This window comes from Hipposideros armiger, unplaced genomic scaffold, assembly GCF_001890085.2.
Source record: "Hipposideros armiger isolate ML-2016 unplaced genomic scaffold, ASM189008v1 scaffold_206, whole genome shotgun sequence".
In the NCBI taxonomy this organism is placed as follows: Eukaryota; Metazoa; Chordata; class Mammalia; order Chiroptera; family Hipposideridae; genus Hipposideros; species Hipposideros armiger.
The window spans coordinates 1,180,374-1,196,244 of NW_017731556.1; the positions used below are offsets into that span (position 1 = coordinate 1,180,374).

General features: G+C 41.0%; 1 protein-coding gene across 1 annotated transcript; it reads right to left on the reverse strand.

The window, feature by feature from the left end:
* Positions 1–380: 380 nt before the first annotated feature.
* LTV1 (LTV1 ribosome biogenesis factor) lies at positions 381–13,016 on the reverse strand. Its single transcript, XM_019653736.1, has 11 exons — positions 12,832–13,016; positions 11,714–11,845; positions 9,795–9,968; positions 6,121–6,208; positions 4,467–4,608; positions 3,829–4,108; positions 2,689–2,816; positions 1,608–1,747; positions 1,282–1,334; positions 885–1,085; positions 381–760 (listed from the first exon to the last, which is right to left on the reverse strand). Exons 1-11 carry the CDS (start codon positions 12,832–12,834, stop codon positions 650–652), a joined length of 1,452 nt encoding a protein of 483 aa, XP_019509281.1. The 5' UTR covers positions 12,835–13,016; the 3' UTR covers positions 381–649.
* Positions 13,017–15,871: the final 2,855 nt, after the last annotated feature.

Here is a 15,871-nt window from a genome sequence, read left to right on the forward strand (position 1 = left end):
CTGCAGCCAAGGAAGTTTTCTTGATTATTTCTTCTTCTGTTTCCTGTCTTCACTGTTCCTAAATTCCAAAACGCAAGTCATCCAGTAATTGAGTCCCAACAAGCTTAATATTCAGTTTTACCATCCTTTTGAAATAACCTTTACATACAGCAAAGGGAAACAGTCTCCTACCAGTGGAGGCTTCTCAGAAAAACTCTTTTCTTACCACTCAGCATCTCAAAATTGAGCGTAACTGGGCCACTTTTCTATATACAGCCAATTAAACCACTTAACTCCTGAGCAGGAGTGGAGGGATTTCAAAGAAATATTTGAGAACATCTGCAAAAGGCAACTAGGACAAGCACACAAAAATAAATGAAGAGTACACCAAGTCCATTTACGTTATGAAGACATTTACCTTTAATTCACTCGAACATTCCACATTCATGAAGTCATTTATTTCAGAGCAAATCGAAGCTTATCATATTAAATTTTAAAATATTACAGTATTTACAAACTTGCTGGTATAAATACAAATATTGTACTGCTTCCTTTCAGCACCTGCCAATAAAAACGGCGGGTCAGTTTTGTTTCTCTGAAGGTCCTTCTTCGTTCTTGAACATAATGAGTCGCCCCTCAGAGGAACGTGCCCTTACCCTGAATGTTCCTGTCATAGCTTTAGTCCCTCAACATTCTTCTTCAGGTTCAGCAGTTCCTTTTCCTGCCTTCTTTTTTCCAGCTTGAATGCTAATTTGTTAGCTTTCTTCTCTACTCTCCGCTCCTGTACAAGAATACATTCACGTCAGTCAACTCTGCAAACTGGTGCAGACTAATTTTACAAAAGATCCATGACCGCCCTGCCCACCAGCTCGTTGTAAATCTCACGTCTGAGAAAAGGACTTTACCCTGCGCTCTTCTTTGATAGCTTGCTTTCTTGCTCTTTTATCGTCTTTGCTTTCAGTTTTAGAGCGAGGTTGGGTGGACACCTTGGGGAGATCACTGTCATTAATCATCTGCATTCGTTCAGCTTGCTTTGCTGTGAATCCTTTCTTTGGTAAGACATTGAGAGGTATTCCTGTTTTAGATGATATTCGGATTTGTTTGGGCTGAAATAAAGACAAAAATAGCACTAGGGTTATTTCCCATTCCTATTAAAAAATAGCTCTCTTATGATGACACATTGTTGTTGCTTTTCCTAATGGTGTTGGTAGCCACTAGAGATCAAGTCACTGTGAAAAAATAACTTGTATACTTCATTTCCTGCATTGCATATTTCAAATAGCTCAGGACATTAGGACTTACCTTTGGTTGATACTTGATAAGTTGTGGATGGTTATATAAATTTGAGTATGTGCCTTAAAAAAAAAAAACCATAAATAAGTACACTTTCAGTTCAGCAAAACACTAATTTCTCCTACTATTTTTCCAACTTTGGTGTCTTCATAGTTCACAATAACACTGGAATCTCTCTTAAATACGTTTTTATATCATTTGTAACTTAAAAATAGGAATATTTCTTTTTCCAAGTTATTTTCACAAAATATATACCTTTTCAAACAGGTGATATACTTAATACTTTAAAATTACTGTTGTACTTTTAGCAGTAAAATGGACATCAAGATACTTACTACAAATGGATTCACAATCCCACTTCTCTTTGACTTCTTCAAGAACTACAGTAACAATCTCTTCCTCCTCAGGCCCATCAAGTTCATTTATTGGCAGGTCCTGGTCCTCCAAGGGTTCAAGAGTATTCAGTTTTACACAACTTTTGGATGAGTTTTCAAAAATGGAGGTAGAGGAAGGGAAAATAAGAACACCACCCATGATGATACTATATGTCACTCAAACTGCACTTAAAGAACTATGGAAACAACAGCATTTTTTAAAACTTACATACTCATGTGCTCTGTCCCTGCCTCTCAAAATTAGCTCTATCTAGCCCTACCTCTCCCTTTCAGCAGGTTTTGGACACTCATTCTGCTGACAGGAAGGAAAAATCTGTCTGCATCTTTGCAAGGATATAACACATTAAACAAAATAGCAGCTTTCCTAAAACCATCTTGTTCAAAGCCTCGAAAAGTATTAGCCCATCTGTCTCTCCAAAGTATTCAAGTAATTCACTTCAAGTATGCAGCGCTTATCCTACTGCAGGACCTGCGTATGACAGTGATCGTGGAACGTCAGCCCTTCCTCGCAGATGTAAACACCTCATTAGTTTCTCCCAGATAAATCACCTTCATGTGAGTGATGATTCACCAAATTATTTGGCTGGAAAGCTATACTACTCTGGCTGGAGAGACAAGCTCTTATCTTTCTATAAGTCATAAATATCTACTTCTCAGAACGCTTGGCATTTCAGGAAGATTAAGAGTATATACACTTAGAAGTCAGAATAATTTCTCAGTCCAGGAGGCTAGGAGCGCCGTCTCATTCTTAAGCGGAATGTGACCCTGTATTTCCCATTCTAACCCTCAGTTCTCGCATCATGATTCTTAGGACCAAGTTTTAGAGAAAGTGGTTCTCAGTATGTTCCCAGCAACTTTTATATTCAGCTTCAAAACTCTTAATATCAAAATGTGAGCCAAAAGTTATAGAAAATGTACTATCTTAATATGGATTCTGACTAGGTGATTCAGTTCACTTGTACAATTATAGACTTTATTTGAAAATGAAAAAAAGCAGATAAACAAGGAAAAGTCACCGTACTTCTCTGCCTTCTCTTTATAGTAGTCATTTAAAACTTCCTCTAAGCGATTGCTGTCTACTTGAATGGAACCTTCCAATTCAGCGTTATCCAGAGCTCCAATTTCATCATCATCATACTGCTCATAAAACTTGAATATAAAGAGACAAGAGACCATGAAAATGAATGTATTCATTAAGACTACAGCATTTACATTAATTTTATTTCTACACAAGATAAGCACGACCATGAGATCACATCTACCATTAACATATTAGACGGGACTTAGCACCATAACAATATGATGTGGAAGACACTGTACCCAGCACTTTAAGACTTACATTCAGAATGAAAATGGGTTGCCATTTAATATGAAAATGAAAGGCAGTTATTCTGTTCAGCTCGGAGAGCAAAATGCTAGGCAGAAATCTTTACCTGAGTATTGAACAAATAGTTTCAAATTTACTGAGTATGCAAACTAATGTACAAATTTCATTTGTGTTTAGGTGATGTTTTCTGTCTTATTTAAATGCTGTTCACACTGTCAGGCTTTGTAAGAGTAAGTAGGGGGGTGATGTAACTCCTGAAGTGAGGTTATTTGTAGTAACAGTTTGCCTAGTTCTTTCAAAGAGGGAAATTAGTACCTACTTAAAAGACAGCAAAGTTAGAACCTTTATCTTAGGTTCATCTTGAAGAAAGCCAGTCATTCATTCATTCATCCATCCATCCATCCATCCATCCATCCATCCATCCATCCATCCATCCATCATTTACTGAACAGTTCATGGTTTAAACTCCTACCAAATGCCAGCCAACCCTGGGGATAGATCACTGAGCAAAACACACATGCACAGAACGGAAAGAAATGGAATTTTGTTTATGCTTAGGCTAATGCTTGAGGGAAACAGCATAATCTTAGGGACTGTGACTGGAGAGGTTTGGAGTCAAAATGTCAGCATTCTAAGAGCAAAGTCAGGAGGTTTGATAAGCCATGTTTTGAACTATATGCATTCTTTCCAGAATTAAAATTAGGGTGGTTTCACAGTCTGTTTTAATAAAAGTTATAGGCTCTTTCTAATGCTGAAAGTTCTAGCTTTGGATTCCTATGTCTTATAAAATTTACTAAGAACTAGTGTTAAAAGGCCCTTAATTGGGGACCTTACCTTCTCAAATCTCTCATCATGCAGGGTCAGCTGTTCATTCCTCCTCATGACTGAGGAGGTCATAGAATACTCAGTAAAGCGACTTTTCGTTTCCTCTTCCCAGAACAAGTGATGTTCTAGAGCCCCAGGAGACTTTCCAGGGGCAGACATATCCTCATCTGATAAAGAGCCTGTGGAGTCATAGTCGTCGTCGTCGTCGTCATCATCATCATCATCACTACTTCCTTCCTTCTCATCCGCCACATCGTCCCACTCACTGCCATCTTCAGCCCCAGATTTCCTAAAGTCAGTCATAAATTAACTGTCAAAACAACTTGAAAAACAACAGAACCCAATGACTTTACACAAGTGAAATTTGAGGGTATTTGAGGGAGGATTATTGTTTAGGCAGAAACAGCTGTGCTGCTTGACCGTCTGGTATGTTTGGAAAAGGAATGAACAAGCGATCAAGCAACTTGCACTTTAGCCCCACCTGCTGATGGCTTGTAAAGACCTCAAGGCTCACATTTTCTGCTATAAAATACAGAAGTCTCAGACCAAATGCTCTCAAAAGTCTCTTTCAGCTGGAACCTTCTATGGTTACTTTATTAAAACAGCAACAGTCAGGTCATCCCTGCTTCGAAACAAACCACACATACCGTATATCCATTCCCTCTTTCTCTTCTTTGGGCCTATTGGCCTGAAGGATAAAATCATCTTCAAGCAGATTATCCGGATTATCAAAATCAAAATCATCATCAAGAGCTGCAACAATGTCAGGATCAAAATCCAGCCGAGGTCCTAGGAGGAAAACAGAAATTGCATAACAATTCCCAAGGCATCCTTCTCTCACTTAATTAACATAATTTTAGTACCTATTATACCCATAGGCCAGATTCTATGTGTTGAGCATAATAGAATGATTAAGAACTTTAAGAAGTTCAGTCTAAGTGAAAGAAATAGAGGTGGATGACTGCAAGAAAATAAAAAAAGGAAAAAAAATCCTCCGGTTTCAATATCCACTAGTGAAAACCCTTCCATTATGGATCTACAATATTAAACTGTGTCTATTTAGCAAAATTCAAAGCTTTGACTTGCAGGAAGAAACCGGATTTTAAATTCATCTGTTAGAAATAACTCTTAGCAGTTAGAAGTAATTCTAAGTATTTGTTGCCTATTAAACCTTATCTTTTCAGACTATGAGATTTTAGTAAATCCCAACCTGTTTCTTCAGCTATGTTCTTCTGTAAGTAAAAATACTACAGAGTCCAAGAAAAAGTTTTAGGTTCAAACCTGTATACCAACATGGCTTGCGACACCCTTCATGACGAGGCCACTGCTTGATTCTCGAGCCTCATTTCATAGTAATCCTTCCCCTTCATTCTGGGCATGCTAAAATGTGTTTCCTACATTCATTCAAGTTCTCCTGCTTTGGCACACACTTTTCTCTGCCTGGAATATCCTCTCCTTCCCATCCCACCCTCCTTCATCCACCTGCTTAACATCGACCTAAGAAATCAACCTAAACGTGATTTTCTCTAGGACACCTTGCCTAACTCCCCAAGATTGGTTTGATGCCTCATCATTTATCCATTTGTACTATAATCGTAATTTCCCATTTATCGTCTATCTTTCCCAACTGATGGTAAATTCCTTGAGGTTAGGGATTATGCTTTATTCTGGTTTAACTCAAGATCCTGTCACACAGTGGCAACTCAAAGATCTGTAGAATGAACGAATGAATAAATGCTACATGGCAAGTGTTAATAATTAAGGCAATTTAGAAGAAAATACCAAACAAAACAAAACTTGTGTGGACTTCTGTGTATATTCTAAAATACTGTTGGTATTGAAAAAAAAAAAAAGTAATATTTTCAGTGCATCTGGAATAGATAGTAAAACGGGACTTCTATAAAATATTGCCACACTACTTCCAAATTGGAAGAACTTCTAAAAGCTAACACTGTAAGTATTTTCAAGATTATACTGTATGTATGTAAGAATAATTGAGTATCACTGTTCCCTTTGTAAAAGGTTAGGTCAAGATTCAAATTCCCCTACTAAATCACCAAAAATCATTTTCCCACTTTCCAAATGGGAACTTCAAAGACTAAGAATTTGATGGCAATAAAAGAAAAGGATGCCAATCACACTCATCCCTTTCTAAGGATCTCTAATCTGAAGTCAGACACATCTCAATTGTTTCAATACTTTATCAGGAAACAAACAAACAAAAAAACCCCTGTATCGTTGCTATGTTTCTTTCCATAAAAGAGTTCTACCCACTTGAAAAGGTAAAGAAATGAAACACACCTGAAACAGGAGCTGCTTTATTTAACAATCCAACATCTTCCTCAAACTCTGATGCAAACACTGATGAAGGCAACTTAATTCCAGTGGTCTTGAAAAAGAAATTACACAATGATTAGGTTTATTTAGCAATACTTCTGAACTACCAGTCTGGGTTGAGAAGTGTCCCCCCAAAATTCCTGTCTGCCCAGCTCAGAATGAGGCCTTATTTGGAAATAGGGTCCTTGTAGATGTCATTAGTTAAGGTGAGATGACACTGGCCCTCATCCAATGACTGGTATGTTCTTATAAGGCGGCCATGTGAACACAGGAAGACACAGGAGAGAATGCTACATGAAGAGATGGCGAAGACCAGAGTGAGGTATCCACAAGCCAGGGAACACTAAAGATGCCAGCAACCGCCAAAAGTGAGGAGACAGGCATGGACCAGGTTCTTCCTGAGCCCCTAAGACCGAACCAGGCCTGTCTTAAAAGCTCTAACAAGATTTCAGACTTCTGGCCTCCAGAATGGTGAGAAGACATTTCTGTTGTCTTCAGCCACCCAGTGGGAATCTGTGGTCATTTTTTACAGTGGTCCTAGGGAACCAGTACAACTGCTTTCTGGGCTCCCTCTTACGTATGCTCCAGTTTTACTCTTGAAATGCCTCTATTCCATCATCATTTCAAAAGCCACTTCCTGCCAATACTTCACAAAACTCTCTCCAAGGTATTGCTCCACTGAATCCTCACAACCCCTTGAGGAATCAGCATGTTTTAGGGAGACAAAAGCTAGGAAACATTAAATGCCTGCCTGCCTGAAATTGGTTAAGTGAAGTTCGGGGATTCAAAGCCAGGTCGTGCAATGCCACTCTCAAGGTCCAAAACAAAATTTTTCCCCCTTAAACAGAGATAACGTCCTCATCTCTGTGATGGCACAGCCCTTGTGAATTAGCTGTCATAAATCCTAGGGTGGTCATAAAACATTCCTTTCCACCCCTACATTCCTTTGAAGTCTCCTGTAAACAGTGACTTCACATCAGTCTGTGGGCACCACCTTACTCATGGTTAATGAAGACATAGATTACTGCAATCACTGCTTAGCTAGGCTACACCTAATCCAACCTTCTTATCACTGGCAGATTAAACGCCTTTGATATTTTATGTGATCTTGCAGAATTTTTAAGGCTCTGTAAAATCCAAGCCTACTCTATGTATCCAAATTTCTTACTGTTACTCAGCACCAGGACCTCTGCATATCAAGCCCAGCACCTCACATCACAGGCTGATTCAAAGCAGTTTATGGAGCACACGTGTGCCGGACACTACACTTCACATTACTGCCTGTTGTACCTTCTTTCTGGCTGGGATTTCCTTCCCCTCTTTTCGACAGAACCCACCCGTCAGTGGCCAGCTCAGTGCCTCCTGCCTCCATGAAGCCCTCCTTGATTACTGTCCTAGAACATGGTGTGAACTCTCCTCATTCTTCACACCACACAATCGACTTCAGTATGTGTTGGCACATATTTTATGACTGGTCCTTATACTTAAGTTTCATCTTTTCAACCCAATAGTTAATAATGTGAGGGTCACCACCACATGTTACCATTTCCGTGTGCCTCGACACCCATTCCCCATCCTCAGGTGAGTAGCAGGTGTGAAGCTGAGATGTACCCTGTCACTGGCTCTGACAGAGCATGCTGAATTGGAAGCCTTGGAAGAGCATGAGTAAAGGCTACACATAGGAATGCACACCTAGCAAGCTGTTATGGCTTCCAAAGTGAGTTTCTTGATGGCATAAACATGGGTAAAGATCTGGTTTTCTGCTGTGAGTCCTTTTTGTTAAAAAAACAAAAAACGAAAAAAAAAACAACAAAAAAAACCCCACCCAGGTTTACTAGCTATAATCCACCCATTTAAAGTGCATGATTTAATGATTTTTGGTATATTACATTATTAATTTTTGAAAACTGTGGTAAAATATATATGTAGTCTTTTTTTAAAGATACTCTTTGTGATTATTAATCCTTGGAATTTAGGGGTTAAAAAAGGGGAGGATTACCTTATATGCAGTGATTTACCTTTGGAGATTGTTTCCAAATCTTGAGAAACAATCAAGAATCATGTACTCAATTAGTGTTTAGAGAGCGATTCCTTTTTTTGAAAAGAGGAGCGTAATTCTTTTTATTGGATACAGTAGTTCCTAAATATATTGAGTTTGCCCAGCTGCTTTATACCATGACAGCACCTGCTTTCCTTCATGTGAAAATCAGGGACTGCTCAAGCAGTACTAATTTTTCGAACTACCTTTCTACACTGCTTTACTTTGTTTTTAGGGCATATTCAACATTTCTGGTTTATTCAATTTTGGTGGTTTATTACAAGTTACTGTAAGGTTAAAAACAAAAGCACATGGAACTCATCTAGATTTTTGTGTCATGCTACCGAAAACCAATGGAAATTTTGTTTTTAAACACAATTCACTCCTCTTTGTAAACATCACTGAAGTGTCCACTTAAGAGCCTTATTCTGTTAAAAAGCCAATCAGATAGTAATTGCTGCCACACAAAATGAATTAAGGAATAAAAGCTAATCTTGTACTGTCAATACAGTTCAGCCAGAAGAATGTTAAGACTTTATTAAAACTTTCCTCCGTAAGATAAAGAAGTTGAGCCACTGTGGGTCCCCCCCCTCCATTTGTTGTAGAGGAAGTGAGTCAATAAGTACCCTACTATTGATCTAACAGCCTTGGGGAAGGAGTCAATTGGTTTAGAGATGTGGTAGTGGGGTGTGTGGCCTTACGAGAGCGCTATGGCCCGGTGAGTGAGTGAACAGCTGCAGTTATTACCTCTTTTGAGATGATACCCTGAAATCTAACCCTTTTAACTCTCCTTAAACAGCAAGCTATGGACCAGAGGAGCTATGATCACATCTTCACCAAGGGGAAAAAAGCCTGGGCCATGACAGGACTGGAGGATAAGAAGGAGGGGAACCTGGTGCCCTGTTTATCTCTTCCCTTTTGTCAATGAACCCAATAAGTGACTGTCTCCTTTTTTTAAGTGAAATTTATACTAATACTAAATAACAAGATAACAAAGGCATGCAACACAGCATCCTTAACATAAAGGGGAAAAACAGAACTTAAATTGGTAGCACTAATTTCATGTAAATATGTGCTCTCATATGTGCTGGAAAGATAAAGTATTCAAGTGAACTGCATTTTTGTTAAGAAGAGTAACAGAAATTTCATTACAACTATCGTGTCTATTCTCTCTGATGATTAGCCTACAGCTTTTAAGTGTTAAAGATCTGAACATTCCACGAAAGTTAAGTTCTATTTTAGGACAGTTTATATAAGACTGCAACAGTTAAGTTGTTTACGTATAGAATATCGGCTGCTTTTCTTCTACTGAGAGGAGCTATGTAACATGACTACGTCTATCAAAAGTTCTCACTCTGTCAAAGGCTGTTATTTTTGACAACTGCCACCAGAGAACAGGCGGCCTACTCTCTCGTGATTGTACATACTCGTACGTGTGCACACACGTACAACTTTAAGTGAGGGCCTGGCCTATCTGTGTGCTCCTCAGACTGACACTATTTCTTGCCATTATATTGATTTAATAATGGTGTTTTGTTTTGTTTTTTTCCACTCAACCCCACACATTCTCTCTTACACTTAAATTGCTGAATAGTCTTACTGAAATTACTGAAGTTTCTTCGTTCTCATCTCCCCTGTTGGGTGCACTGAAGGTACTCGTGGGAATTAGCTCCGAGGGCCCCGAGGGCTCCTTCAGGTGCTGCAGGTAGTCATAGTCATCATCAAAGAACACCCCATATTTCCTCTGTTCTGCTCGCCTTTCTTCATCGTTTATCTAGGAAAATAAACAAAAGGGAATCAGTACTCCTTCCAAGTACAAGGTCTAGGACCCCTCCAGTAAGCACAGCTTTCAGAACAGGAGGCAGGCGGCACGTGGACATTCTGGCTGATAGGAATGAGACAACGCATTCCTGACAAAGTCGCGGAACACAGAGCTGCTAATCCATTGTGCCACATAAAATTAAGATGGAATGAAAACAATTCTTCCTTCCACTAGACATTTCTGTGCAACAATTCAAGCCAAGACACACAATTTGTTTTATCATGTACTTGGAGGGTTAGAAAAAAAGACTAGGGACCCTTGAAAGGTTAAGTGCAATTTCTTGTATTTATATACAAAGAAACTTCTCAACACAACACAAACTGGCTTTACTGAAAAGTGAAATAGGGCCAATGTTCCCCAACACTGCCTTTCACATTACCCACTTAACAGGTATACTGTCTGATAAATTACCAAATCAACCTTTTGAAGGTTCCCTGGCACTTGCTAAAGCTAACTCATGAGTTTCAATGTTTTACATTTCATGAGATGAGTGACCAGCAGGCAAGACGCAGGTTGTGGTTATGAATTTAAAGGATCTTAGGGAAAGCAGAGGTTGAGCATTTGGTTGTGCCCTAAATAACATCATCCAGAATTGTGGCTGATGGTTGAGTAAATATTTATCATTACTCTATAAGATTTGCTCATTTAAACAACTCAAATGAAGATGCTTTATCCTCTCAATCAAAATAAATATGCAGGGCCGGCCGAGTGGGTCAGTTGGTTAAGAGCGCAAGCTGTGAGCAACAGGGTTGCATGTTCGATTCTCACATGGGCCAGTGAGCTGCGACCGGGCTGCCAACAGGATGGCTCAGCTGGTGAGAGCATGTGCTCCTGACAAGGTTGCCGGTTCAAATCTTGCATGGGATGGTGGGCTACGCCCACCCGCAACTAAGACTGAACATGGCACCTTGAGCTGAGTGGCCACGAGCTGCCGACGGGTGGCCGGATGGCGACTACTTGGAGCTGAGCTAGCTGCGCCCTCCACAACTAAGATTGAAGGACAACAACTTGGCTGTTCCCCTTCCCCAATACTGTTTCCCTTTCCCAATTCCCCAATAAAGTCTTTAAAAAAAATAAAAAATAGGGCCAACCCAGTGGCTTGTTGGTTAGGAGTTGGCTTGGGAGTGCAAGCGCTGAGCAGCAGGGCCGCAGGTTCGGATCCCACATGGGCCAGTGACACTGCGCCCTCTACAGCTAAGATGGTGAACAACAGCTCCACCTGGAGCTGGGCTGCCGTGAGTCGCCAGTGACAGTGTAGGCTGCAGTGGGGCTACAGTGGGCTGCTGTAAGCTACCGTGTGTGGCTGGCAGCCAGCATGGAGCAGCGGTGAGCTGCCGTAAACGGCCGTCCAATGGCCGGCGGCCGATCTGCCTCACCTGAAAAGAGCGCAATGATCACAATACCAACATGGGCCAGTGAAGCCACGTCCTCCACACTAGACTGAAGAACAAAAGGACAGCAACTTGTCTGTTCCCCTTCCCCTGATTCCCCAACGCTGTTCCCTCCCCCCAATTCCCCAATAAAATCTTAAAAAATAAAATAAATATGCATAGTGTAAAAATCACCAGTATTTACTGAAAATTAAGTCATCAATTGTTTCCCAGATCAGTTATCTGCGACTGGCAGCTCGTTAATATAATTTATTGAAACTATCAACAGTGCACCTACAAACTTACTGGCTAAAGAACAGGACCTACTTTCTGTGTAGGCAACAGAACTCTCTGGGGTGCAGTCTCATCTGCTGCTAAAGGATCTCGTTGGCTCCGATGGACCAGGTGAAAAGACACGGCTTTCTTCTTTTCTATAAAGGGCTTTTTCTTCCTGTGAGGCTTCAAAGGACAGAATCAGAACAAGCCATTAGAACAGAACAAAAACAACAGTGAACAGTATCATAGTCCATGCAGGCATCTTCAATAAGTTATGTGAAGATTTTTGAAACCTACACTTCTAGGGAAGGTAACAGCAACTACGAGTTATGTTCTATACAATCTATACTTACCTTCCTCCAACTAACATTTGTCGGCACCCACTCTGTAGGTAGACCTTGTTATGAGTGCTGAGGATACAGCAATGGGGAAGTCAGACAAGTCCCTATTCTTCTCAAGCAAATCAAGAAAAATGGTTTCAGGTAAAGGAAATAAAACAAAACAGTGATGTGCAAATGGTTAAAGAGTAACTTTAGGCTGGGTGCTCAGAGAAGGTCCCTGATAGGTTGAATCAGAATGACAAAGAGCCTGACACCAGAAAATCTGGGGCAGACACTTGCAAGCACACATACCAACCATTACATGCAACCGGACACAACAGCTAAAACTGAGTTAAGATTCATCATTCCTTTCTAGATTTTTATTTCTCTAAATCGAGAAAGCATCATCCTAGTTGAGGAAGCCACATTGCTTTGGGCGGCAACTTTGACTCTCCCCTAAGTTCCCTAACCCAGAGCAAACAGGTGAGCAGACACCTGCCACTCTAACATCTGGAAAGCCCAGCAAATCCTTCTCTGCCCGACCCCATGAAGCACAGGTGGTACGTCTGGGTCCTGTGTCACAGGTTTTGAGACCCCTCCGGGCAAAGAGGAGGCCATTCTCTCTTGTCCACTCCCTAGGGAGGCACTTGGCGGTGGGAGACCTCTAAACTGCAAAGTACGCTCGGGGTGGCGAGGGTTACCCATACCGGGACACTGCCGCACACCGCCACCCCGCACCTTCGGACAAGCCCTCCGAGTCCCAGGTCGCAGGGGCCCCTGGCACTAAAGGAACCAGCCCGGGCCTGTGCAAACCCAGAGCGCCCCGCCCCCGGGGCAGGTATCGCTCACCATGTCGCAGCCGCGGGACGCTCACCCCAAAGAGGGGCGACTACACTCTCCGAGTCCCAGGGCAGGTGACACCCTGCGTCCCAGGCGCCGCCAAGGGCCGGCTCACAGCAGCGTCTTTAGGCCTCAACACACGTGCAAACCGAGGACCGGGACGGAAGTCACGCAGCGGGCCGTGGAAATGGACCAATCGCCGGAGAGCTAAAGTGTCGCGGCCGGTAGTGACGCAGAGCTCACGCAGTCGCAGCGATCGCGAGAAGCTCTCGGAAGGCGGGGCTGTTTCCACCCCCCGGGGGGCGGGGCTTCCACCCGCCAGAAGTCAGTCCGCTGGGTAAAGGAATCTCAGGCGCCTCTGGGGGTGGGGTCCGGCGCCAAAGGGGTTAGTTTGTGGGAGAATTTGCATTTATAGCGCCCTCTACCGAGAACAGAGGCGACGAATTTAGCATTTCCATTGACAATTGTAAATCCTGCCTATTCCCGACTGTAAAACAACACACACACACACATACACACAAATGTACACGAAGGAAGTTGGCCACCCTCCCAGGTCACTGAGGTTCCCTCCTTTCTTGGCGAGCGCGGAGTCGGTTGCCTTAGCAACGGAGGAGCCCAGGGCCTTGCCATTCTTGGCTGTACCAGGCTTAATCAGGTCTTTATGTTACACCATTCAATGAACTGTGCATTAAAATGTCCAGTTAACAATACCTCTGAGACTGTTGACGGTAGAGGCATTTGAACTAATATATTCAGAATCTTTTTGGTGTTTGCATACCTTGTAAGGTGGAAACTAATGTTTATTTTCTCCCAAGCCCTTCCTCAAATGTTTTCACGTGGTTTAAGCACATAGGCTATAAGCACACCTCAGGAAGATTTCAGTCAGGTGCTGGCACACTCTCATAGCTTTCCCTGAACGAAAGAGGCTGGTAATGCATTCAAAGTTTTATCAGCAGACCTTATCTCAAATTTGTGTTTCCCCTTCCCAATTTCTGGTGTCCTTCCAATGTCTGAGTTATCTTGGATTGTGTCTTTATGTCCTATTACCATCACATGTATTTATAGATTATTTGTTATTACAACAAAAATTATAGAAACAACTTAGATTAGGACCACAGAACTTGTGTTGGGATATGCTTTGCAGTAGAGATAATACATAACACAACATTTTTATGTACCAGACATTCATTATAATTAATCTTCATAAGGGCAGGTTTCCTTTTGTTTTGATCTGTTTTATTTACTACTTTGTCTATCCTTGGTGCCTAAACTAGTGCCTGGCACATTTATTGAATAAATATTTGTTTAAATGAATTAACGTTTGGTACTTTATCTGAATTATCTCATGTTTTCCTTATACCACTACACTATGAGAGAGGTGCTACTAATCTTCATTATCAAAACTGAGGCATAAGAATGTTAAGTAGTGAGTGGCAGAGCAGGGATTTTAAACCCAAGTCTAACTAGAGACTGGCCACTTAATTACGTAGCTTGCTTTTTTTTGAGTAATATTTTATACACACACACACACACACACACACACACACATACTGATCTAATATTAACACGAAACACACTGCACTATGCACTTAGTATTCATTATGTCGTTTAATTCCTTTGATAAGCCTGTTAAGTACAATTAGAAAACACTAAACCTATCTTATAGATGTAGAGCCTGAGGTTCAGAAAATGGAAGTGACTTGTCTAAGGTCACACAGTAAGTAGAAGAGCCTAAATGTGTAGCCCATCAGTCTGGTTCAGGAAGACCACACTAGTAACTATATGCTACATTGCCTCCCTAAGGCAATCAGCCAGCAATTTCTGTCCATTCTACCTTCTAAATTTTCAGATGTATCCCTTCTTTACCCCATTTATTAAATTTATCATTTTTAATACTCTAATCCAATCATGCCATTTCCCTGAATAAAACTTTCAGTGTCCACCCTCTGGCCTCAGGATAAAGTCCAAACTCTTTTGCATGACAAGCAAGACTTTATATCCTCGGATCTCTACCTATCGATTTAGCATCATGTCCCTTTATTCCCCCACATACCACTGTGTGACCCAGTCCTATCAAACTGTTTGCAGTTCCCAAATGTACCTAAAAGAGATTGGCTTTCTCGTGCCCATCTAAAAGGCTCCTCTTCTTTACTCCCTGTTCTTTAAGTGTTAGCTTAGTTATTTCTGCCTCTAGGAAAATTATACAGGCGTACCTTGAAGATACTGTTTGTTTGATTCCAGACCACCGCAAAAAAGCGAGTTGAAATTTTTTTGTTGGTGGAGGGTCTTGCCTTCAATTTGTAAAAATGCAGTTATTGTGAAGCACAATAAAAACGCAGCACAATACAATGAGGTATGTCTGTGTTCTTCAAAACTAGGTCCCATCTCAAATGTTTTCACTGTATCCAGTGATTACACTACTCAGCTACACTAAATTGAAAATCCTGATTATTTTCATCTGTCTTTAGAACCAGACTGCACTAGCCTACTTGAGGGCAAGTGTTTTTGTCTTGCCAACTTTACTTCCCCAGAGTATAGCATAGTAAGAACTCAATAATAATTATGCTGTTCATGGCACTTTACATACATTCTCTTATTAAATTCTTACACAAGGATTTGAGGGGATATACTGTTATTATCCTTTTATTTTACAGATTAGAGATTGAGGAGCAGAAAGTTAAGTTACTTTTGCTCAGGGGCCCAGAACCATAAGTGAAGAAGCCAAAGTGTGAACCCAGGTGTAACTTGAGAATCGCACCCTTAACCATTACAATATACCCCATTTCAAAAAGCCAACACATATGGTGAGCTTACAGGTGTCAGAAACTGTTCTGGGTTCTGTATATAAGCTCATTGGGTATTTATTGAATAAAATATCTTGCACAAAGCATTCATCAACATGGTATATATACAAAACACTGTTTTGTTTTTTTAATGGTAGCAGTATGATTTATTAAATTGTGCCTTAATACAGGCACCGGGGCTTGCTCAATGGTGCCCTTGATGTAGAAAGCCCAGGTGTTCTTCTGCCAGCGCTTTCTGAGCAATG